We start from the raw sequence: 23,034 nt of genomic DNA, 5'->3' as shown, positions 1-23,034 counted from the left end.
AAAAAAATTCTGTTGGGTACTGAATCTTAAACAAATCATGCACAGATGTATTTTTCTCTAATTTACCGTTATTTTATCTCATTCAATTAATTAGAAGATAACCTAAACTCATTGATAACAATCCAACCACAACCATACTCGTCCATTTCCTCCAAATTTTGCCCCATTTTCACTCCAAGAACAGATCATGTATGATCCAAGAACACACGATCGCCAAGGTTATAGTTATATCTCCGATAATTTCATAGAAGATGTTAGAAATTCATCTCAAGATGATGATGGCGGTAATCATAGCAACACGTGCGGCGAAAAAATAGTTATGTTTCGGCCTGAACATCATCGGGAATCCATGGAAGCTGACGATTCTGGTGTTTGCTCCCCACCCTTATGGAAGAACCATCCAAGCCCACCAAAAAGTCCCTCAGAGCCCCTTTTAGGGGACCATAATTACAGGTCTTTATCGCCAAATTCAAGAACACAAGCCATTGTTAGGGGGCAGTGGGAGCTCATGGAAATGGTGAAGAACATGCCCGAATCATCCTACGAACTTACCTTAAGAGACCTTGTCGAGAATCCCACCTCGGATCAAACGGGAACAGCATCGCCGAAATATGAAAGATCGTCGAGAAATCCGCAGCAGAGGGAAGGGGTCAAGGTGAAGAAGCAAGAGAGTTACAAGAAGCATGAAAAGAAAATGATGAGAAGCGGGAGTTTTGAAAACAAGGGGCTGTTTCTGAACATGGTGTTTCCCTTTTCCTTCAAGTCCAAGAAAAAGAAGGGCTTTTCGAGTAACAATAGCGGCAAAGTTTCTCCCAAGCCTGAGATAGTAAAGGGGGTAGCTGAAAAAGATTGGTGGAAGAAGAGATTCACGGGTTCGGGCGACAGTGATAGTAGCAGAACGAGTAATAATAGTGGCAGCAGCGGCAGCAGCGACAGTAGTGGCCGCCGGAGCACCAGAGAAACTAGGTATGTCAAATTCTGGTGTTTCTTTTGACCTTCTCAGTGGGGGATGCACTTTGTTGTTCTTAACTTGATCAAGAATATAAAACCGTGAAGAAATTTTGTTGATTTTTTTTTGTTTAAAAAAAGTGACTTGGAACTTGAAACTGTGGGGCAGACTGGGCAGTATGTAAGAATTAAGATGAAGATTTGGTATGCCTCTGTTAGTTTCACTTCCTAAAACAGAAAATAAAATAAATCCGTCCCTATCGAAAAGATAAGCTTCATTGATTTCATGACAATCAAGTTCTGAAATTCTGCGCAGAACAAAGCATAATAATGAAGAATATTTTTATTGTTTTCTGATGCAGAACAAGAAATGGCTTCCTATCTGGGTGCTGGCCCTGTTTCATCAGTTCCAAAAGAGAAAAGAACCTGTAGATTAGAGGAATAATCCCTTTCTTTATGGTTTTTTTAATGGTATATTGATGAATATACAAGTTTAATTTTGAGTGAAGCGCTTTGAATAATCAGAGGTTTTGAATATATAGAGAAATATTCAAAAGGGATTACTTGAGTGAAGCATTTGTACATTCTTTTATTTTGTTGATGATGAGTTTAAAATAATTTATTTGGCAAGAATATGCCCAGCCTGCAGATTCTGCTGGATATTGTTCTACAAATTCCCAATATAAAATATAATATTGGGACCAAATGTAAGAAATATAACCGACCTTGCATGGGATTAGGAATTAAAAATTTAAGTTTGTTCTTCTTGTACAATCCGCAATATATTTAGGCCACTTGCATCTTTGAAATATGTACTCTCCACTTTTTTCATGTGAAGTTTCAAGAAATAAAAAATCAATTTTTCTAAAAAATATTATTTCCCACCATTACCTCTTCTGAAGACTGAAGATCGCGTATCTTCAGATATGATTTGCCATTGATTTTACTCATCGTATATAGTAATGCTAAAACTAATGTAGAATCATATATTTATTTTGAATGCTATGGCGATTATTGACATTTATAATGGTAAAATTGTGAATAACGACAATTTGCATTACATCTATTGAAAGCCGATAGACATCAAATATTCGTCCATATAGCAATAACAATTTAACTCGTCTTCAGATCATTGTTATCTGCCATTCAAACTTTGATGTCCACTGATACCTAAAAAATGCGATCCGGTCGTCCCCCTATAATTTTTTGAATTGCCCTTCATCTTGGATTCCAGAAGATCTTCTATCATGATATTTATGAACAAAACCAAAATAACCAAATAATTCATCCAAATATCTCTATTTTTAGATCCAAAGGACTGGACCGACCCCTAATACTACAAACCAAATTCAACAAATTACGAAGCAAACCCTCCCAGCATCTATGGTTTCATAAGATTCAAATCATATATCTTTTACGAGCTCATAATTACCGTGACTAGGAGTGTTGGCATCTATACTTCAATTACACAATTAGATAGATTCAAATCCTAAAATCTTGATCAAGAAAATCAAACTGGTACCAAGAGATGCCGGTATCTAAATTTCTGTAGTTCGATATGGATGGTAATGATTTACGTTGTGTACACCAGCAATGTCAATTTATACCATGACATCAAATTCAAAGCGTATGAAATGTTTGGATTTATATCCGCCAATGGTGTGCCGCCCGTAGGTGTCATTTATTCCAAGTTGGGACTCCTGAGGTCAAATGATCAATAAGGCCATACAAGTGTGTGGCGCTAGGCTGATCATTAATACGAATCATGAGCTATGAAGTAGAAATATTTAATGGATCCTGGACCACTTTTCTCATCAGGGAGCCATCAAATTCAAGTAGAAAATTTAACTCTGCGTGCCAAAATACTAGGCATAAACCTAAACCAACCGGCTACCGAAATATCGGGAATATGCAAAAAATTATTGAAAACCCAGTATTTCCCATGCCAGACATACTATCCCTTAAAGTAGTAGAACATGTATCATTGATAAAGCTTGAAGAAAGTGTAAAGTGAATTCGAATTTCACACATCAAATTTAATATATATATATATATATATATATATATATATATATATATATATATATATATATATATATATATATATATATATATATATATATGACATACTATCCCTTAAAGTAGTAGAACATGTATCATTGATAAGAGTGGGTATCACGTGAGGACCGTCTCACGGATCTTAATCTGTGAGACAGGGTCAACCCTACTCATATTCACAATAAATGGTAATACTCTTAGCATAAAAAGTAATACTTTTTAATGGATGACCCAAATAAGAGATCCGTCTCACAAATACGACCCGTGAGACCGTCTCACACAAATTTTTGTCCATTGATATAAAGCTTGAAGAAAGTGTAAAGTGAATTCGAATTTCACACATCAAATTTAATGTGTATATATATATATATATATATATATATATATATATATATATATATATATATATATATATATATATATATATATCGGACAATGTTCACTCCAACTCCTACGGTGCTAAATTTCTTCAAGAGCTAAATATACTTATTTAATAGCATACTTTCCGCGCGCATGTGTGTATATATATAAGTTATACTTATTTAATAGCATAATTGTTAATAATAGTGATATTTTATTAGTATTGTTACTTCCCAAAACCAAAGGCAAATCTCAACTCATTATCAAACGTGGAATTGCACCCACAATTTTTTTTAAAAAATAAAGTTGAATTTAGATGAATGAATTTGAAATCTATGAATTTCAATTATATTTTTATTGATATCAATGAAATAATAGAAAATATCATAAATATATATTACTTATTTACCATATTATAACACAAAGCAAAATGAATTTCAAATGTATTTATTATTGAGTGAATTTGAAATCCATCATAACTAATATGAAACATTATATAAACATGAAAGACGTGGATTTAAAGTTTATGTTGTTCTTTTTTTAACTGTACAAAAACATTTGAAATATATGGATTTGAAATTCATCGATCCGAAGACAAACTAAATTATTCAATTATAGTAAGATATTCCATCTTTAATACTACTCTAATACATATATATATAGATATCATCATCATCGTTCAAATATAAAATTTAACTTGGATTTGACGAAGAAACAATATATGGAAAGGAAAGGAAAGTGTTCACACGATTTTAAGAATTGTAATATATGGAAAGGAAGAAGGAAAGTGTTCACACGATTTTAAGAATTGTAACGTCGCCAATCCAAGATGAAGAAACGAGTCCAAAAATATATATTACTATTATTAAGAATCTTCCTAATAGAGACAAATATTTGGTCGATTTTTTGTTTTATCAATTTTGTCCCTCATTTGATATCAAATTTACATTTTTGTTTTTATTTTTTTAATTTCAAAAATATTTTTGTTTTTTTTTTAAATTACAACAATTCAAATAACAATTAGTATCTCGATAATTTATCAAATTTCACTTTAGTCCATAAATAATTATAAAAAAACCTGTACACACGCACCGCATGTGGAAAAAATCTAATATATATAAAAATTCTATAGGACACGGTAGTCGTGCTAGAATTCAGAGTTTAAGACCCGCTTTTGGGGTGGGGTCGGCCGCTGACAAAAACGCGTTTTCAAACCTGCATTCTTTTACCATCTAGTCAACATATTAATAAAAGTCAAGAATAAAGAAGAATCTAAGAGCGAGTGTCTAACTTCGGTTACCATTGGTCTGTCTCCTAACACGAGTACGTGGGAGGTTAGTTTATCATGGAAAATTACAAGGAAGTGTTTGGGAGAACTAAGAATACTTTGTGTATTTATTTGGTGTCATCTTTGAAACTAAAGCCATTTTAGATATAGAAGTCGTAACTTAAAAATCATTTAATAAGTGTAATTTTTAAAAAGTGTTCTTATTTAAAAAATAGAAGTTGTTTTGACATTTGTATGAATGATAAAAAATGTTTTTCTTTTTATTATTAAATAGAATTAGAAGTAGGAACCCAAAATTTAGAAATTGTGTCTTATAAAAACAATTAAATAAGTGATTTTTTAGTGGTTTTTGTAACTAAACAATATATTTTTGAGAATTTTTTTTAAAATAATGTTTTTAGTTCGTGGACTTCTCTAATCAAACACAGTATAAGCTGACTTCAATCCAAGAATTTTAAAAATTATTTTTCTATGCATCAATGTTTATCTTTGACCTCTCATAAAATTTTTGAATCAATGATGATTGACCATTGGATCTATCATGTCCGATCTTATGGTAGCTTGAACTAAATCCAGTGCTTTATAAAATGTTAGGCGGTAGACGTACACCATCCGTCTCATAGGTGCCTAAACGGCCGTCTAGACAACTTATTTTTTAAACATATATTTCTAATTCTATCTTATACTTCATATTTTTATTTTTCCAATACCTCATATGTATCGGATTCAAGATAAAAATCATGTGACATTAGTTTGAAGTACAAATTATGGTACATTTTTTAAAAAATTAAATTTATTAACAAATATGTTAGTATGATATTAATGCATTTGAAATATTCTAATAATAGAAATTAGGATCAAAGCGATGTGCTTTCAATTTTTTTTAAACAAAATGTTTTTTAAATAAGTATTTTATTCCGTCTAGGATAGACAGGTTCCCAGAGCGCCGATTTATGCAGCAAAGTCCAGATACATCTTTTGTAAAATTCGGGACGAAAAGCAATCGTCAACAATTTAGACGATACTACGTGACGTCTTTTAGAACACTGACCAAATCCTATCTGTTATCATGAATTTGGAGTCTGAGCTAATAAATATTGCATTTTATTTTACACTGACCAAACCCTATCTGTTATCATGAATCTAGAATCTGAGCTAATAAATATTGCATTTTATTTTTCATTTAAATGATATTTATTATGTATAAGATTTTTAAAAGAAAACATTTTTCTTGTATATCCATTATGGTTATTGAATTTAAAAAAAGGTTAAATGAAAGTTATTGAATTTATTTTGGAAGGCTATACGGCCACTTTCACAACGTACCAAACGCAGCCTAGATCAAAATTTCATACTGATCTTTGTTTCGGCGCAGTTAAAAAGCTCTGAAAGTTGGAAATTTGACACAAACATCCTCGAACCAAAACTCTCACAAAATTTGTTTATCAAGAAATCTTTTCAATTATTTCTCCTAATATATCGCCGCACATACGAAATTGGTGATACAGGATTTAGAATTCAGATTTCTTCCTCTCTCCCTGTGGACTGAACCAGACTCGAGGGTTTCTGAGGGGTAATCTTCTCAAGATCCTGATTATATGCTCCTTTTGATTCTCACGATTCTTGATCTTTGTGGTTGTATTTCGAATTGGGTTTTTGTGTTTCCAGAAAGGCTCGATCTTTTGTTCTTTTCTGTTGATTTTGTTTTAATTATGTACTGGCGCATGATGTTGGACTCTGGTTTCCGCATTTTTGGTTAGATGTTGGTCTGATTTCTTGAATTATACTTTCAGAGTTACTCATGTGTATGAACTCTACGTCGATTGATCTTGTTTTTTCCCCTGATTTACTCGTGGATTTAGAGTTTTTCCCTTTTGGTTTGTTGTTTAGAACTTGTGGTGTTTCTGCTTGGATATTTATTTATATCGTTGTACTTTTTTTGCTCCTCATAATGTGATGTTAATCGTGATACAGACGAACGCCAAAATGGTCTTGTTTATATGCTTGTCTGAGTTGACTTTGTTTTTTCATTTCCCCAATTATTTCAAGTATACTATTCGAATCACTCACACAGTTGTGATCTGAGTTTGTTGACATTGTCTCATGTTACTGTAAGGAGATGGGTCTTATGCCCTCTTTACCGGACAGAATAAGCTTTTTTTTTTGTGCAGATAAGTGCAAACCTGATGTTAATCAGAGTGATTGTTTTTAAATTGATGATTTGTTTTTTACGTCTTTCTCTTAGGAAAGTGAATTGATTGTTTAAAAATAGGCAAATATGGCTAACGCGGCAGCTATTGCTGAGAGGGCCACAAGTGATTTGCTGATTGGTCCAGACTGGGCTATTAACATAGAGCTGTGTGACATGATAAATATGGATCCCAGGTGTGTTATCTTTTACCTTCCCTAGTGCTTGTGTTCATATTTTTACTTCTGTTATATCTTCTAATCCTTGATTCTTTTTCTGCTTTTTTTTTGTTTTTTCCTCTTTTATATGTTGTTGCCACTTATAGTATACACGGTAATAATCTCACTTTTTGTATTCTAATTGCAGTCAAGCGAAAGATGCACTGAAGATACTAAAGAAAAGGTTGGGGAATAAAAGCCCTAAAATACAGCTCCTTGCGCTCTTTGTAAGTATTTATTCTGCTATCTTCTTTGTTCTGGAATGTGCTTATACAAACCTTTGAATATTCTAACTTTACTAGCTTGACAAAAAGTTATGGATTCAATTCTGTTTACCTCTTCTGCTAACTTGCAACTTTGCATTTGTAAGTTGTAACTAAATATGTGTGTGACTGCCGTAAGAAAAAATCATATCAGCCTTACTGCATGCCTTTGGATTGTTTATTGATTCCAAATTGTTCATTTCTTTTTGTTTATTTTTCTTGTAGATCAAAGACTATGCTTATGTTAATCTAAAACTTTACTGTCCTACTTCATGTGATTGTTGGATCTGCGTGCGGGTATAAACAACATTTCGCATCATGCTTTTTGTTGGACATAATCTAAATTTAGAAAAATTAGATCCAATATCTGGTTCAGAATTATAGAAATAGCACTCAGAGTCAGGGACCTCGAGTTGCCTCTGAATTCTTCTTGTTCCTACTTTCCATGAAGTCCATAAACTTTGCCCTGTGACCAAGGCATTAAATCTCTGGATAAGATGGCAGAATTCTTAACTACAAAGTCAGTCTTTCCAGTATCGGTTGTAGTGGAAGCTGTGAACAGAAGAAACTTGTAATTACTGGAATAACAATCTCACCATTCAATCATATGCTCTTTGCTTGATGTTCAAATATGACCTGAATCTTTTATCATCTTAGTGGCATATGTTTTGCATGTGTTTCTGTATTGTTGCTTGTAATTGTGGCTATATATGATGGTATCCTAGAAAAGCTGTTCATATGTATCAATTTATGATTAGGTGCTAGAGACTCTTAGCAAAAATTGCGGGGAGAATGTTTTTCAGCAGATAGTTGAACGGGATATTTTACATGACATGGTCAAAATTGTAAAGAAAAAGGTGATATAGATCTCTCCTATGTTTCTTTTTTTTTTAGTTATTTTAATCTCCGCATGTCTATTCATCTGCCTTTTCATTTGTATTGCAGCCTGATTTAAATGTGAGGGAGAAGATTTTAGTGTTGATAGATACTTGGCAGGAAGCTTTGGAGGGACCTAGAGGAAGGTTTCCCCAGTATTATGCTGCTTACAATGAACTGAAGGTGATTTGTTTTTGTTTCTCTCTTTTCTTTGTCGCATAAAGTAAGTTGAATTAAACTATATGATGGTAGTCTCACTGAAATCTATCCCCGAGCTTGAATAAAATTGATACTCGTTCGAAGCTGTTTGATATATGGCTTTAAATTATCTGAAAGAAACGCTTACATTGTTGCAATTATTGCCTTAGGACTTTGTCACAAAAATAAAACCACTGCAGAGATGCAGTTACTTCTCTCCATCACTAGTATTCAGCTGCTGGAATTAGAATGAACGAGTTCATTCTGTCATTCAACTTTTTCCTCCCAATATTCTATTTTATGCACGTACAAACTCTTAGTTAAGCTTTGATCTGGTTATCTGCTTCTGTTTGCCTTTCCATCTCCTTTTATGTTAGAGCCTTTGTTAGCTGCCAGGTAAACTTTGATTTGGCCGTCAATCCCAGCCTTTTGAATGTTTAACGAGCTCAAATTCATTTGATTAATCAATAGCACACATACGTAATCATGAAATCTCGGGTAGACTGCAGAATCGAACAGTTAGATTGATGACTAGCCTTTGACAAGGCTAATTGGTTCTTTGAAACTGAGTTGGAGAAGATAGGAATAAAGAAGTGAGCAGGGCAACTTTTAGGTACAATATTCTAGTGAGAATGGGGTTTACTTTTTTTCTCTGGTGAGTTGGGGAGGCCAGACGGAGGATTTTGCACTTTATTGGAATTTTTTAGTCATAACTGATCGGGTCACTTGCATATTGAAATTGCAGTCTGCTGGAGTAGAATTTCCACCTCGAGGGGAAAATAGTGTGCCGTTGTTCACTCCGCCACAAACCCATCCAGTAGTTCATCCTACTGTTTATGAAGAAGCTGTTGTTCAAGCCTCGCTCGAGTCTGATGCTTCTGGACTCAGGTATGTTTTCATTTATTTGTTGTATCCTTCTGCTAAAATCTTTATTTTGGATGGCAATAGTGGAGGTAGGACCCCGTGGTCTTTTGGGGATGTGGGGGGGGGGGGGGGGGGGGGTTTGATCTTGAATCATTTTGAAAGCAGCGACCCAATATATTGTTTTCTGGAATTTGATGGGATCAAATATTATTTTTCCCAAGCACAAGGTACAACACAATTGACAGAGGTCAATGGACCCCTTCTCGCTTCTTTCAAGCTGCCTCTTCCCATGAATATCATTGTTTGCTCATTCTGTATGCAGAGTGGACTTTTCAGTTCTGCCGTTTAAGCTCTTGATAATAGGAATAGATTCTCAAAGCATATGTGTTCTATAAACGCCATTTTCGCTCGATCCTCATCTGTAACTTAGCATACTGTTAGTGGCCTGTCATGTTACCTTCTCAATTTAGTTCATCCTATCACTCTGTCTACTATATTTATATTTTTCCTGCATTTGCTTCTGTTGGAACATTTGTTACATGCTTAAAATAGCCAAAAAAATAAACAAAATGTACCAGTCTGACTGGGAGGAGGATCTAACTTACCAGATTTGAGAAGAACATTTTAAGACATACTGTTTTTTTTTTGTCATTTTAATTCCCGAGTTTCTTTTGTTCACAAAAATTCTAACTTTTGAATTTCGTATATTCCTTTCGAAAAATAGCTTGCCAGAAATTCTGAATGCTGAGGGACTTGCAGATGTTCTAATGGAAATGCTGGATGCCCTGGATCCAAAAAATCCTCAGGTTGAACTTCTTGCTTGTTTTATTTCACCTGCTTTCTTTTGAATTGAGCTTTTTGCTTATTTTATTGGTTGTCACATGTTGCTCTTTTACAAGTAAATTACTAATGGCGACTATCCTTCATTATTCTTTCTGTGTTTCTTGGCATGGGGAGAAGGCGTCTCTCTCCTTAACAGCATTCATATAAGATTTAATGTAATAGTACCTATTTTTTGCTAAAAAATAATGCCTTTAAATGTTTGACAGCCGACCCATTGGTCCTGCTCCTACTCCACCCCTGTGTAAATTCTTGGTCTGTGTAATTCTATGTTACACTCTGCGACTTAATGAGGTTTAAGTTTGAAACCTCTTTGCAATTACTGCAGTAGAAAGCTGAAATGTTATATTTCATCGCTTTATTGTTTTTGCGACCTGTCAAATGCTATCAGGACGTCGCTTAGTAGTTATGTTTGTGAATGTCTAGTTTATTATTTGACTCCTGATCTGTTTGTTAAGCTAGATGGCCCCTGATTTTGATTTAAACGTAATAAATTCCTAGTATTTCTTATAAAAGCATAAAAGGAATGCCGAAAATTGTGAACCACTTGTACTTGAATTTTTTGGAGTTTTATTATAGGGTATCAAGGACGAGGTTATTGTTGACTTGGTTGAGCAGTGCCGTTCGTACCAAAAACGAGTCATGGCTCTTGTGAATAGTACCTCGTAAGCTTATATATAACTTTTATTATCTTTTTAAGTCCTTCCATATTAAGACTATTGGTTAGTATTTGCAACTGCCTTTTGCAGAGACGAGGATCTTCTATGCAAAGGGTTGGCCTTAAACGATGATTTGCAGCGAGTTCTTAGCCGACACGATGAAGTTGCCCATGGAAAACCTGCTGTTTCAGTGGCAAATAGAGAGCCTCCTGTTGCACCTCTTTTGAATGTGAATCACGAGGATGACGAAGCTGAAGATAATTTTACTCAGTTAGCGCATAGGTACCCTTCATATAGCTACTTTGTTTTGTCCAATGTTCTATTCTGATATTTAACGGAAATGGTGCGAGTGTGATTCTTCTCGCCAAAAAATTTTTTTGGGCTCCTCTGAGATGTTAAAACTAGCCCAGCAGGAAGAAACTGCTAATTCAGCTCATTTTCATGGTAGACGATGGAAATAATTTTCTGGTTCATTTTCATTGCCGTTCTTTCTTTTTGTTGGAATATTTTTTTAATGAGCATGTTAAGTATTTTACATAATTGTAGATCATCAAGGGATACATCCCAAGGGTTAAGACGAAAGTCACCAGTTGCCAAGAACGAACCTGTGCAGATCAGCCCCATTCTCCCTCCACCACCCTCCTCAAAACCAACCAGTGCAGATTCTGGCTTGGTCGACTATCTCAGTGGAGATGTTTACGAGTCACAAAATTCCTCAAGAACAACTGGATCTTCAAGTTCTCCTATTCCTGCTCAATCAAGCAACCAAGGCTCAACTGCGCATCATAGTCCGAAGCCGGAGCTATCTTCCTCACCTCCCGAAGAGTTCATAAATCCCACAGCATCGATGTTTGCTCCAAAACCAACGTACGATGAGCCTGCTCCTACGAGCAAATCTGCTGACCATTTGCCACCGGCTCCTTGGGATGTTCCATCTGGCAACCTTCCACCCCCACCTTCTAGGTATAACCAGAGGCAACAATTTTTCAGTCAAGGTGGTGGTCGTTCTGTTTCGAGCAGTGCTGGATCTGGTTCTTCTTATGATAGCCTAATGGGGAATACGCAGAATCTCTCCCTTAACTCACCTGTACCCACCAAGCAAGAAAAATCGGACGATGCCCTTTTCAAGGACCTGGTGGATTTTGCTAAATCCAAGTCAGCATCACCTAAATCTAATCGCTCATTCTGAGCTGGAGAGAAATTAATGGATCGGTATAAATTTTTAAATTGATATTTTTTTTAATACATCATTGAGAGTATTGAATAAATATGGACCTCTTGCTGTCACACTATTATTGACTTGAAAATGTAGTATCTTTTGTGTATCTGGATAATTTGTAGTCGAGATGAAACACACTTTCAGTGCCGAGTCTGTTGATGTATATTGATTTGGTTCAAGAGTCTGTTGATGTATATTGATTTGTTTCTTTCTTGAACCGTATCGCACATTCGGATATATATGTATTTATTACTCTGTTCTGTTCTACGGGTATCATAGACCATTGCCTTTACATGTGTGTGACGGTCCATTGTTCTATCACAATTGGTATATTCAAGTGCATTTTTGCACGTGTTAGAATTTTCTGACTTCTTCCTTCCGTAGATTTGAGAATAGTACCTTTCGGCTTGTGCTTCTCTTGTAGGCTAACCTCGACAATATTCCCATTTTGTGTTCGCTCTCGAGAATGATTGATTCAAATTATTGTAACAAACCGCTTCATAAGCTACTTGCACATCTCCGCCAGCACGATGTGAGACTGGTATTGCTTTCAGACGTCTTCATCTGGTATTACCATAGAAGCAGACATCTTGTCAAAGTTCGACTAAAATTATGAGCAGGTTGCCAACTCGGCAAGAAAAATAAGAAGTAATTCTGGAGTTTGTCAACTTCTACAAACGTGTTACGCTAGGTATTTCATATTTTTATGTAACTCTCCAGTGAAATTCAACCAATTGAGCAAGAACGCCGCAGCTGATGCACCAATTTGTGCATTGAATTGAAAAGTTTGTGTACGAGAATTGTCAATCAATATTTCATGCTTCCATGCATATAAAAAAGTCAAATGACAACTGGAAATGATTCCTCGTAAAATGGAGACTCGATTTTGAATTCCATTGTCCGTCCAACCGTGTGTCGAGAAGTTTCAGAAGTGGCAGGTGGGGAGCTTCACTTATCGTGTATTCAAGAACTATAGCAGCAAGGCAAATATAGCTCGAAAGATTGATTTTGGAATATCAGAATTTTCCTTGCTCGCAGATATCCATTTATCTTCTCCACTCCTTTGCCCTGACAAATCATCATATTCGACAGCAAATGGGAAGTGTCAATTGGGTATAATAGAATTGTCAAGTACTCTACGCAGAATACCACTAGTGTGTTTGCAATGGCCAGGTATGTGACTACGTGCACTTACCAGAACTGCATCCCGGAGGGGTCCCCAACATTCCATACGATTGTACTTCAACGAGCTCGAATGAAAGTATACTCTAACCACAGCATCCATCAATTCTTGATGATTTCTGAAGAGATCTGCATCTCCATAGAGCACAGCCTCAAGAACCTGGATATTATGTCGAATTGGACCCTTTACAATGCTACTTTGTCTGTGTCACGGATCTTGGAAAACAGAAATGAAATCCATGAACTTACCAATGGCAATTCTTTGGAAAATATGTGGTATCTGAACTCTGCAGCCATTTCAGATAGTGAATTTGGTCCACTCACATGACAGTGGACATTCAAGAACAAATTGCGATTCACTTCTGTCCACTCAGCTACAACATCATCTTTACTATACCACCCTTTTAGCTACATTAACAGCGAAAACAATTGATTCTACATAGAAATAATACTCATTGATGGGTCAAACCGGGCCACTATGGACTATGGTATAAAAGGCGATGTTACCTTGTCACGGTGGATAATGTTCGAGATTGTTAACGTTAAATTTGCCGTAAAATCGCAGTGTGAAAGGGTGTAAGTTCTTGGCACAATTGTAGGTGGTGTGACAACTTCTCCCATAAGTAAGACTTCTAGCTTTGCTGCTTCAAATCTTGCCGGCGGACCTAGAAGCCTTGCTGCCTGTCAAGAAACGTACACCAAGAAACGCTCAGACAACCAAAATTTTTAGAGATGTAAAATAGAAACCTCCATCCCATTTATACAGCATTTTAAACACACTGTTGTTACAATTTTATGAGTGTTTATTTAGATCCAACGTGATTCACTTCAGTTTTCTTGAATTCACCAAGCTACCAGAAGCTCAATTTTTGAAGATTATAAAACACATTTTCAAATCCCAAAACAAAGAAACTGCCAGACCAAGGAAAATAACCTGGAAAACAAGGGCATTGTAAGATGGTCTTGGATCACTCAACACGTGAGGCAGAACTGTAGCAGTGACTGAATTCTTGAGTTTTCTTGGAGAAAATCCTCGGTAACAAAGCTGAGCTGCAACAGTACAACTGGCCATAGAATGCATAACACATTACTCATCCTCTTACAATGGCCGCATTCCTTCTTGAAAGCCCACTGCTAATTCTCCAGCACCACTATCCTCGTCTCACCGTGAGTACGTGCGTAAATCGAGAGAAAGGGATGAAGAATACGTGTATGTGGACAAGAAGCAAACACATGAAAGTTTTCAAGTGGAAACATTGTTTTCCGGGTTATGTGGGTCCACAAAATCCACCACCAACCAATGGCACAAGTCCATTTACGCATGTGGAGAAAGGACGCGTGACGTGTCCAAGTAGAATTCTTGGGCCAGCCTCTAGAGGCCAAACTTGCCTTTAGGGCACATCCCAACGAGGCCCATTTCTATCTATTCTTTATTTAATAATAATTATATATATACTAACAACTCTTTACGCACGTTTCGTGTTTGCACAATATTTTTATAATTAATTATATTCAACTAAATGGATCAGGCTAGGGTTAGAAAATTTTAGAAACTTGATAAATAGTTATGGACTTTATGTAATAACACAAGTGAAATGAATACGAAATCAAATAAAGAATTAATAATTTCAGATTCTCTGATTATTAAACTTGAGGGGAAAAGGTGCAATATTCCACCTAGGTCCAACTCCTCGTTGCCTAGAAAAGCCTCTTTTAATCGAATGATTAAATTACTAATTACACATTCTAATCTCAACCAATCTGTCCCAGCTTCCTAATATTTCCGTTCCATTTCATGTGTTTTCATGCAATCAAATAATATTCAGCAAGATTTATTATTTCCATATTGTTATAGTAATAATATTTCTACTTCCAAAATTTCGAAGTCCCAATTTCTTGTTGACATGAAGTAAATAGAATAGTTTACCAATTAAAATTTTATCTAATTTTCAAAATACTCTGTCCAACGCCATTCTAAAATAATTTGGATAAAAACCATAGTGTGGATCATTATGAAATCAGACTTTAGTTTCATCAATTATTGGGCCATAGGGTAAGTGAGGGGAGTTTCTCTTGCTCCACCACAACTGGCATTAATTATCTTTAATTTTAAATTTTCTTTATCGAAACTTTGATCATGCTGATAGAAGGAATAGACAAAAGTGTGAAGCTTCAACCTTTTGAACTGTGGGTTGTCCCCTAATCCAATGGCTACAACTATTATCATAAAGCCTTTCCTCCCTCATGTTGGCATGATTGAATTTCAAGAATCACAAGTGATGTATTCATATCTTCTAGGTCTATTTTTTTTATGGGAGTAATAAAAATGAGGCACGGTTATTTTCTTGGGTGTACCAATCTTGGTTGTTGCATACGCATGTGGTTGATTTATCCAAAAAAAGAAAAGAAAAAGAAACAATATCAAGTTTACATAGAAGCAGACATCGGACTCAATAAACAACAAAATCACCAAGTTTCTTATGTGACTTCTATACAAAATTTCGACTGAAAAACATTAAGATAACCTTTGGTTTATTCTCAGATCCGCTTGAAGGGAGAGTTGCTAGATAGTAGACCTAAGTCTGCCCTTGGACATAAAAAGATTAACGTCCACCTAAGTAAGGAGGATAAAATGGAACTCTTGTCGGGTCTAATGCAGTGAGATCATTCCTCATGTTGCATTATTAACTAAGGAAACGCCATAGTTTTTATTTTACTGGTTAGGTAAGATGACAAAAGCAACAAACAAGGAGCTGCAAGAATCTTTGAGTTATATATTATATTGCCTCTGTCTCCCAAATGTTTCACCTTTCCTTAAACAAACAAGTTGGCAGCACTTGTAAGATTTCATGTCTGCTGCCACAACCTGCCTAAGAAAGCATCCTCAGAGAAATAAAAGAGGCTCTGAAGAATTTTTGGAGCATTCATCATGTCAGTATCTTGGAGGAGCAAGTGCATACTCCTGAGTTTTCTGGCTCTCATTCTCGTCACAGAAGCATCGAGGTTGTCTAATGCACACATGTGGGGGCAAATGCTGCCTAAGAAGCTGCCATCTCCATCTTCAGCTCCATCGAGGGGGACAAATTCTGCAACCAAATCTTTGAAAACTGCGGAAACTGATCGGATACTCCCATCTGAAGGTGGAAAAGTTTAGTGTACCAATAGATTAGGTAGGTTAACATATATTTCTGGAAATTGGTTGGAAGGCATTTTCTAGTTTGTGTACCTAGTGTAAATTGAAGGTATAATGACAATGCAAGTGATTGATAAACGTTGTAATTTTAGGAACTAGCTTCTGCAATTCCAACTTCTAACTCTGAGAATTAATAAAATTAACTTGCTTATTTGAATAAGCGCCTGAGATTGACGAACATATCAATACATAGTAACTTTAAGATTCTAATTTGTCATTTACAAGCAGTTTGTCTATATTCTTGAGTTTGGTCTGAGATCCTCTTGCTCATAATGGATTCCGTTGCCATTTCATAGTAGGCCTCTACACCATCGATTCTGTTGTGCATTTTTCTGCTAGCTTATCAACTTCTGTTGGGTGCTCATCCTTACAACTATTTGGCAAACGATGGTCTCATTGCCCTGATCCAACATAAAAAAATTCACACGTTCAGGATGACTCCAAAACTGTATCCTTTGACAAAAGTTGACGTGCTCAGAGCTTGAATTGACACATCCAGCTACGTCAATTGAACCAAGTATGGTAAGGTGCTGTCATGCTCTAACTCCGATGACTTCTCTGACATCCCAAACTCGAGTGTGGTGCGCTTCTCGAGACAACCTGGGTAGAAGTTTCTGGGAGCTTGCATGAGAGCCCGGTTGCTCAATTGCCCGGGAAGAAAATATTCCGGGCATCTCCATGCCTGACTGATAAAGAAAGTGATTTGCATATTTGATTCTGTTATGGGCTATCCATAGGGGTGAGTATTCGGTTAATTCGGTTACCGACCGAACCGAATTAGCCATAACCGAACCGAACCGAAATATTTAGCCATAACCGAACCGACCGAATTAATTTTCATAACCGATGAAAACCGAACCGAATTAAAATCGGTTAATTCGGTCGGTGACCGAATTAACCGATTAATTTTAAAAAAAATTGTGATTTAATTTTAATTATATATGTAATTTTTTTTTTTAACACTACACTTTACACAAATGCATAAAAACATAAAATCACACACATTCCAAATGTATAAGTTTTATTTGAACACAATTAATACATACTATATCGATTTTAAAATTAAAAATTAAAATATTTATAAAAATTGAAAAATAAAAAAAAATTATTAAATAATAATATTTATTATATCGGTTAATTCGGTTAACCGATTTCAAAATTTTGAAAACCGTAACCGAACCGAATTAACCGATATAACCGAATTTTTTTAATTTGAAAACCGAATTTCCGAAATAACCGAACCGAATTTCCGAATTGACTCGGTTCGGTCGGTTAATTCGGTTTAACTGAAATTTTGCTCACCCCTAGCTATCCATACAATATCCCTTGTTATCCATGACCCGAACTCTTATTGGGGTATCGCCAGTTACTATATGTTGGCACTTAATTTTTTTCAAGGCATTTTATCACAATTTATTTGTATGAAAATATTTATATAAAACAAAATATTAAACATTTAAATATAACATGATTAATTAATTTGATTGCTTACAACATCCACTTGTGCTAGGTCTAATTGAAATACGTTTAATTGATTTGAAATTGGACGCCAAGTAGCAGGAAATAATTAATTATTTAACGGTGGCGTAGCACTTTGCTCTAAATCAGGAGCCCATAAGGCATAACAGCCATTTTAGACAAAATGTCTACGTTCTCATTTTAAATAATAAAAAAGAAATTAGATTTTATATAGCTAATGAAGGAAAATATATCAACTTTTCCTTACCGGAAGATTAATATAAAAGGCTAAAAAATAATTTCAATGAAACCAATTACCTTTCTAGATGTATAATGAAAATAATAATAAAAAAATTTATTCTTTATGATTTTGTCTCTCTATGTTGTCAATCAAATATCAGTTTTGTATATTTCAATATTTAACAATTTTCGTCTTTTTTTATGGGAATGCCGATGTGGCATTATTAGAGCAATATCGGTATCATATCAATACCATGTCGGAAAAAAAACTAAAACTAGAACAACAACAAAAGAAAAAAAAAGAACTAAAATTGAAGTTTGACAATATAATAAAAAAAAATGGAAATAATATAATATAAAACCAAAATTCAATATTCCGTATAAAAAAAACTATCCCATTACAATTGAAGAAGAGACTGAAAGTTATAAAATTTAGCTTATCGACTACGATATATATGAACCATTAAAAGTTCTTCTTTTTTTTATTTTTTTTCATCGTTATGCTATCTAAAGTAGTGAAAATCAAACTTCATTACGATCGTGTCCCTTGTTCAAGAAGTGACAAAAACCGCAAGAAATCAGAATTTAACAATCAAACTTACGGAACAAGGTAAAAAAGGTCGACAAATGATAGTGCAGTTTGCAAAAAAAAAGTAAAAAAAAAAAAATGATTGCTTTGCCCATGTAACCGTTAACCCAACGGGTTAATAGTCCGGCAACAAATTTCAAAATCCGAAAAAAGCAACACACAAAGTAAAAGACCCCTTGATATTATTTCTTTCCCATTTCTTTAAACATTTCTGTCTGACATAATATATAACAATAACTACTTTTTTGGTCAGCATCAAGATTTCCCAAATCCAAAAAAATGGGTTCTTGCATTAGCAAATGTACGAGAAGAAGAAGTTGAAAGAAGATTGTAGCTGCAGCCATGTTCATGACAAGCTTGTCATCTCCCAAGATCATCCCAACTCTTCAATTCCAAGTAACACAACACCACCAACAAAATTAAAGCCAGTGATTACACCATCACAATCTTCTACATTTTCTCTTTCGGATAATAGCAAATCATGTGCTACGATGGCTTCATCAATATCATTTTCATCATCTTGTAATTCTTCTTTGGTTTTGATCGGTTGCGAAAGATCGGTCTTTTTCGGAATGAGTTTTGTGGTCTTGTGTCAAGGAGAGTCCACATAGTATAGGGGTGAAAGCGAAATCTTGAAATTCCAAGAGAACTCCGCTCCAAAATCTCGACCCTTCGATAGAATTCTCACCATTTGTTACAAGAACAAAGCTTTCAGTTCAAGAAAACCTTGCCGGTTCAACTCCTAAGAAAAGAGCTCGTGAAAATTCACCAACTCTGGTTCGGCAAAAGAGCTTTAGGAAAGAACAGAACAGAGGGCTCAGGCCGCCTTCTCCGAGCCGAAAATTCAACGGAGAAAACAACAACAGTTTGTTGGCAGATGAAAACTCGTACAAAGGCCCTATTTTCCCCAAGGCTAGTGCCACTGATTCTTTATCATATGGTGTGAAAAAGGAAGTTTTCGGCCTCCAACCACAAGTCCAAACCGTGCTTTCGCAATCAAGCGTAATGTTTCTGTCCCGAAAAATGGATGCTTTTAGTAAAAAGATTGGCGGTAATTATGGTGGTGGAGAAGATATTCAAAGGCAGGCCAGGGTTGGATATTGTGATGGAGGACGACATAAACAATCCACTTATTGCTTTAGATTGTTTTATTTTTTTGTGATGCGAGCTTATATCAATTTTTTCTTTTGAAAATTTCTTATCATATTTTTGGTGCTTGTATTTTGTGGCTTGTATTTTGTGTTAATATGGGTTTGTGGTTCTAGTGTGTTTCTTGGAAGTTGTTTGTATGCGCGGGGAAATAACGTCATAATTTTTGTAGGTGCAAATGCAAACGTTTGTAATTTGTTCCAATTGGAATATCGACAATGTATGTATGGGATTGTTACTTCTGATCTTATTATGCAAGTTGGTCCTGTATTACCCAACAAAGATAGCCTAAAAACTAATTTGAAAATAATTACCAATTATTAATCAAAGCTTCCCATATTTTCTATACTTCCTAGTCTAAAATGATGTTCGTTTATACATTTTTATTGATTGTTTTGATTATAAAGCAAAATAGAACTTATGGGAAGTTGGATATCTGCCCCATCTCGCCTTCAGTGCTCAAACAAGATTTTGTTTTTTTTTAGCTAAAATATTATATTTATATAAGCACACAATGCGTATAAATGATCATTAATATATTTACATATAAATAAAAAATTTGGTTTGATTAAATTGGTAGTTATTTTTAAGAAAATTGGTTATTTGGATAAATCTATTCGGTTTCGATTAATATTGATTATTTTGGTGAGAATGAGTCTCATGTGAGACCGTCTCATGTGAGACCGTTTCATGGATCATAATCTGTGAGACGTGTCAACTCTACCCATATTCACAATAAAAAGTAATACTCTTAGCATAAAAAGTAATATTTTTTATGGGTGGCCCAAATAAGAGATCCGTCTCACAAATACGACCCGTGAGATCGTTTCACACAGGTTTTTGCCAATTGGTTAAATCTATTAGGTTTGATTATGAGTTTCAAAAATCGATTAAATCAATTAAACTGAAATAAGTACAAAAAAAAAAAAAGGGAATAAAGCTTTACGTTCAATTTTATTTTTTATTGTATTGTGCTTATTTAGAAACTTCGATTTTGGGCCGCGTCTTCTTCACTACATCATTCTGTTCGTTGCCTTAACTTGCCTTTTTAATCTAAAAAACATATACATTAGGGTTCTGCAAGGGTTCCACGACACCATCACGTCGTCGGCTGCCATCTACTCCTCGCCACCACTTGTCGTTCCTTCGGTACGGTGGTTCAACTCTTTTCTCTTTCAGCCTCTGTAATTTTTTAAGTTATTTTACATTGTTTCTTTAAAAAATTCAATAGGAACAGTAATGACTAGAAAAGATAAATCTTCGAAAAGGAAATCTAGAGAGAAGGAGTCAGCTACTGCAAATGGAGTTGGTTCTGAGGCTATTCATTCTAAAGGTATGCTTTTAATTCAAGTTGTTTTTCCAATTTCTTTATACAGATAGTAATGTGTTATTCGCTGGTTCTGTTTCTGCATCCAAATAAAACTTGTACCGAAGTTTTTGTCTTGGATCTGGGGTATTTTATAATTGCGTTTCTGTGTTAAACACAGTGATTTAACAATACGAGGTCGAACTTATCCTGGGAACGCGCGAAAGAAAGAAATGCGATAGCTACGTGGATACTAAACATTTCGCTCTTGCTTTTTCAATTGCAATATTCTTTTTGAAAGCTTAAATTTTTTTGCATATAATTCAACTAATATATGGGAGAAAAGACCTTGAATTTTCAGCTTTTGCTGTCTATTTTCAAGGAAATTTGTGCAGAGGCTCTGGCATTCCCTTTTCTATCATAGGCTCTAAAAAAGAGAAATTTTAGTGTTATTTCACTCCTTAGTCTTGAAAAAATGAACCGTGAGCCAATGTTAGTCTGATTCGAAATATAGTAGTTTTGGCCATTTTAAACCTGAAATTTCTTGGTTTTTAGAATTCCTCCATTTGAAAGGTAAAAGTATCGGTTGCAGGTGAAATTGTTCTAATAACATACTCAAAGTTTTGACTTGTGATATAGCTAGGGAATAAGTTGACCTCCTTTGACTTTCTTTTTATGTCTCAACATGTGCTGGTACAACCAGTGTCATTGAAAAAATTACATGAGTATGCAATTGGTTAATGCACTTCGGAGCATCGGTTTTTGTTCTTATGGATATAATCAATTGTGGAATGAAGAATCATTCATGATTTCCTTTCTTTCTCTCTCTCTTTTGTGGCACTAGTTATTGGAGATAAAGATGGTGTGGTGGTGATGGATGACTTGAGTGAACCAACCATGGGTGAAAAACTCGCGAGCCTCAAGTTGGCTGAAGACGGTGAAGCCACTAATCAAGATTTTGTAGATATTATTTCTCGCACAAAGCCGCCGACTGTGGATTCAGTTTACATCTTACTCAAGCAAGCACTTCGTGCTGATGATCAAGCACTTCTTATAGATTGCTTAAAAAGACAGGATGAGAAGGTTCCATTAAGTGCAGTCTTTGTTTCTCATAGTTTTTTCTTGACACTATTTAGTCATGCACAACACTCTTTTTCTGTAATAGATTATGATGGATTATTCTGCTGCAGGTAATTTCAAATTCACTGTTGCCGTTGAATCCATCAGATGTCATTACGCTCGTACGGTCTCTCCTATCAATTGTTGGGTTGAGGTAAGGAAAACAAAGAAAATCCATAATCAGCATCAGATTGAAACTTGAGAATGAGCAGAATAAGAATTAACCTGGTGAAAAAGTATTGCTCGATAAATTTTATTATATGCAAAAATGAGTCTGTCAAATCCTTGGATGTCTATACCTGATTTGTTCCTGAATGTCATCATCTGGCTTAACTTGCATGAACTGAATTTTAGTATATGAAATGTCGTATAGACAAAGTATCTATTAAACTCTGTAACTGATAATTAAAGTCTCATTAATTTATGGATTATATTTTCTCGCGCACATAATTTGATAGGGGTGCTGCTGTGTTGGCTTGTGGTCTTCCATGGCTCCAAAATTTACTGCTTCTGCATGCTGCCAGTATAATTTCCCAGGAATCTTCTCTGGTAGCATTAAACTCGTTATATCAGGTCCGAATATAATTTCATAAAAAACTCTTTAATTGATATGAAAGTGTGAATGCTACTTGCGTAGCATGTTTGTTTCAGTCTGTAAATTTATGGATCTCAAATACCTCATTTCTCTTACAGGTTAATAAACTTGAAAACAATTAAATGAGTGATGCAAGTTCAACATGATTTTGTTGCATTGGATTCTGAGTAAATTTATTGCACTTGTTAATGGGCTTGCAGATTATAGAATCCCGAACCTCAGTA

At 35.1% G+C, this 23,034-nt stretch overlaps 4 protein-coding genes across 6 annotated transcripts; 3 read left to right on the top strand and 1 right to left on the bottom strand.

Annotated features, from left to right (window-relative positions):
* The first annotated feature begins 84 nt into the window (after nt 1–84).
* LOC140825698 (uncharacterized) lies at nt 85–1,566 on the top strand. Its single transcript, XM_073187608.1, has 2 exons — nt 85–966; nt 1,311–1,566. The coding sequence occupies exons 1-2, from the start codon at nt 188–190 to the stop codon at nt 1,378–1,380; spliced, it is 849 nt and encodes a 282-aa protein (XP_073043709.1). The 5' UTR covers nt 85–187; the 3' UTR covers nt 1,381–1,566.
* A 4,443-nt stretch (nt 1,567–6,009) lies between these two features.
* Nucleotides 6,010–12,244, top strand: LOC140825696 (TOM1-like protein 3). Its single transcript, XM_073187606.1, has 10 exons — nt 6,010–6,227; nt 6,900–7,039; nt 7,209–7,287; nt 8,082–8,180; nt 8,269–8,382; nt 9,143–9,285; nt 9,986–10,067; nt 10,681–10,766; nt 10,851–11,042; nt 11,307–12,244. The coding sequence occupies exons 2-10, from the start codon at nt 6,933–6,935 to the stop codon at nt 11,947–11,949; spliced, it is 1,545 nt and encodes a 514-aa protein (XP_073043707.1). The 5' UTR covers nt 6,010–6,227; nt 6,900–6,932; the 3' UTR covers nt 11,950–12,244.
* Nucleotides 11,875–14,379, bottom strand: LOC140825697 (magnesium dechelatase SGRL, chloroplastic-like). The gene is given in 6 exon segments (XM_073187607.1): nt 11,875–13,017; nt 13,020–13,047; nt 13,175–13,321; nt 13,411–13,569; nt 13,669–13,842; nt 14,096–14,379. Coding segments are annotated over 6 exon segments (723 nt in total). The 5' UTR covers nt 14,243–14,379; the 3' UTR covers nt 11,875–12,949.
* Nucleotides 14,380–20,803: 6,424 nt separating this feature from the next.
* LOC140828088 (uncharacterized) lies at nt 20,804–23,032 on the top strand. 3 transcript variants are annotated; one of them, XM_073191066.1, is made up of 6 exons: nt 20,804–20,939; nt 21,022–21,123; nt 21,941–22,179; nt 22,287–22,369; nt 22,674–22,788; nt 22,909–22,947. In XM_073191066.1, the coding sequence occupies exons 2-6, from the start codon at nt 21,030–21,032 to the stop codon at nt 22,930–22,932; spliced, it is 555 nt and encodes a 184-aa protein (XP_073047167.1). In that variant the 5' UTR covers nt 20,804–20,939; nt 21,022–21,029; the 3' UTR covers nt 22,933–22,947. The 3 variants fall into 3 exon arrangements, with proteins under 3 accessions (XP_073047167.1, XP_073047169.1, XP_073047168.1); XM_073191067.1 differs by having other exon boundaries at nt 20,809–20,939; nt 21,028–21,123; XM_073191068.1 differs by lacking the exons at nt 22,674–22,788; nt 22,909–22,947 and adding an exon at nt 23,011–23,032.
* The last annotated feature ends 2 nt before the right edge of the window (nt 23,033–23,034 follow it).

Source organism: Primulina eburnea, chromosome 3 (assembly GCF_022965805.1).
Source record: "Primulina eburnea isolate SZY01 chromosome 3, ASM2296580v1, whole genome shotgun sequence".
NCBI classification, from domain to species: Eukaryota; Viridiplantae; Streptophyta; class Magnoliopsida; order Lamiales; family Gesneriaceae; genus Primulina; species Primulina eburnea.
This window is presented reverse-complemented; position numbering and strand designations above follow the sequence as displayed.

Excerpts from the sequence above, each read along its gene's own strand:
- LOC140825698 (XM_073187608.1), top strand. The coding sequence starts at position 188 with ATGTATGATCCAAGAACACACGATCGCCAAGGTTATAGTTATATCTCC. Across the intron at positions 967-1,310 it reads CGGAGCACCAGAGAAACTAG|AACAAGAAATGGCTTCCTAT; the intron begins GTATGTCAAATT and ends TTTCTGATGCAG.
- LOC140828088 (XM_073191066.1), top strand. The coding sequence starts at position 21,030 with ATGACTAGAAAAGATAAATCTTCGAAAAGGAAATCTAGAGAGAAGGAG. Across the intron at positions 22,180-22,286 it reads TAAAAAGACAGGATGAGAAG|GTAATTTCAAATTCACTGTT; the intron begins GTTCCATTAAGT and ends ATTCTGCTGCAG. Across the intron at positions 22,370-22,673 it reads CTATCAATTGTTGGGTTGAG|GGGTGCTGCTGTGTTGGCTT; the intron begins GTAAGGAAAACA and ends ATAATTTGATAG.
- LOC140825696 (XM_073187606.1), top strand. The coding sequence starts at position 6,933 with ATGGCTAACGCGGCAGCTATTGCTGAGAGGGCCACAAGTGATTTGCTG. Across the intron at positions 7,288-8,081 it reads TACAGCTCCTTGCGCTCTTT|GTGCTAGAGACTCTTAGCAA; the intron begins GTAAGTATTTAT and ends ATTTATGATTAG. Across the intron at positions 11,043-11,306 it reads TTTACTCAGTTAGCGCATAG|ATCATCAAGGGATACATCCC; the intron begins GTACCCTTCATA and ends ACATAATTGTAG.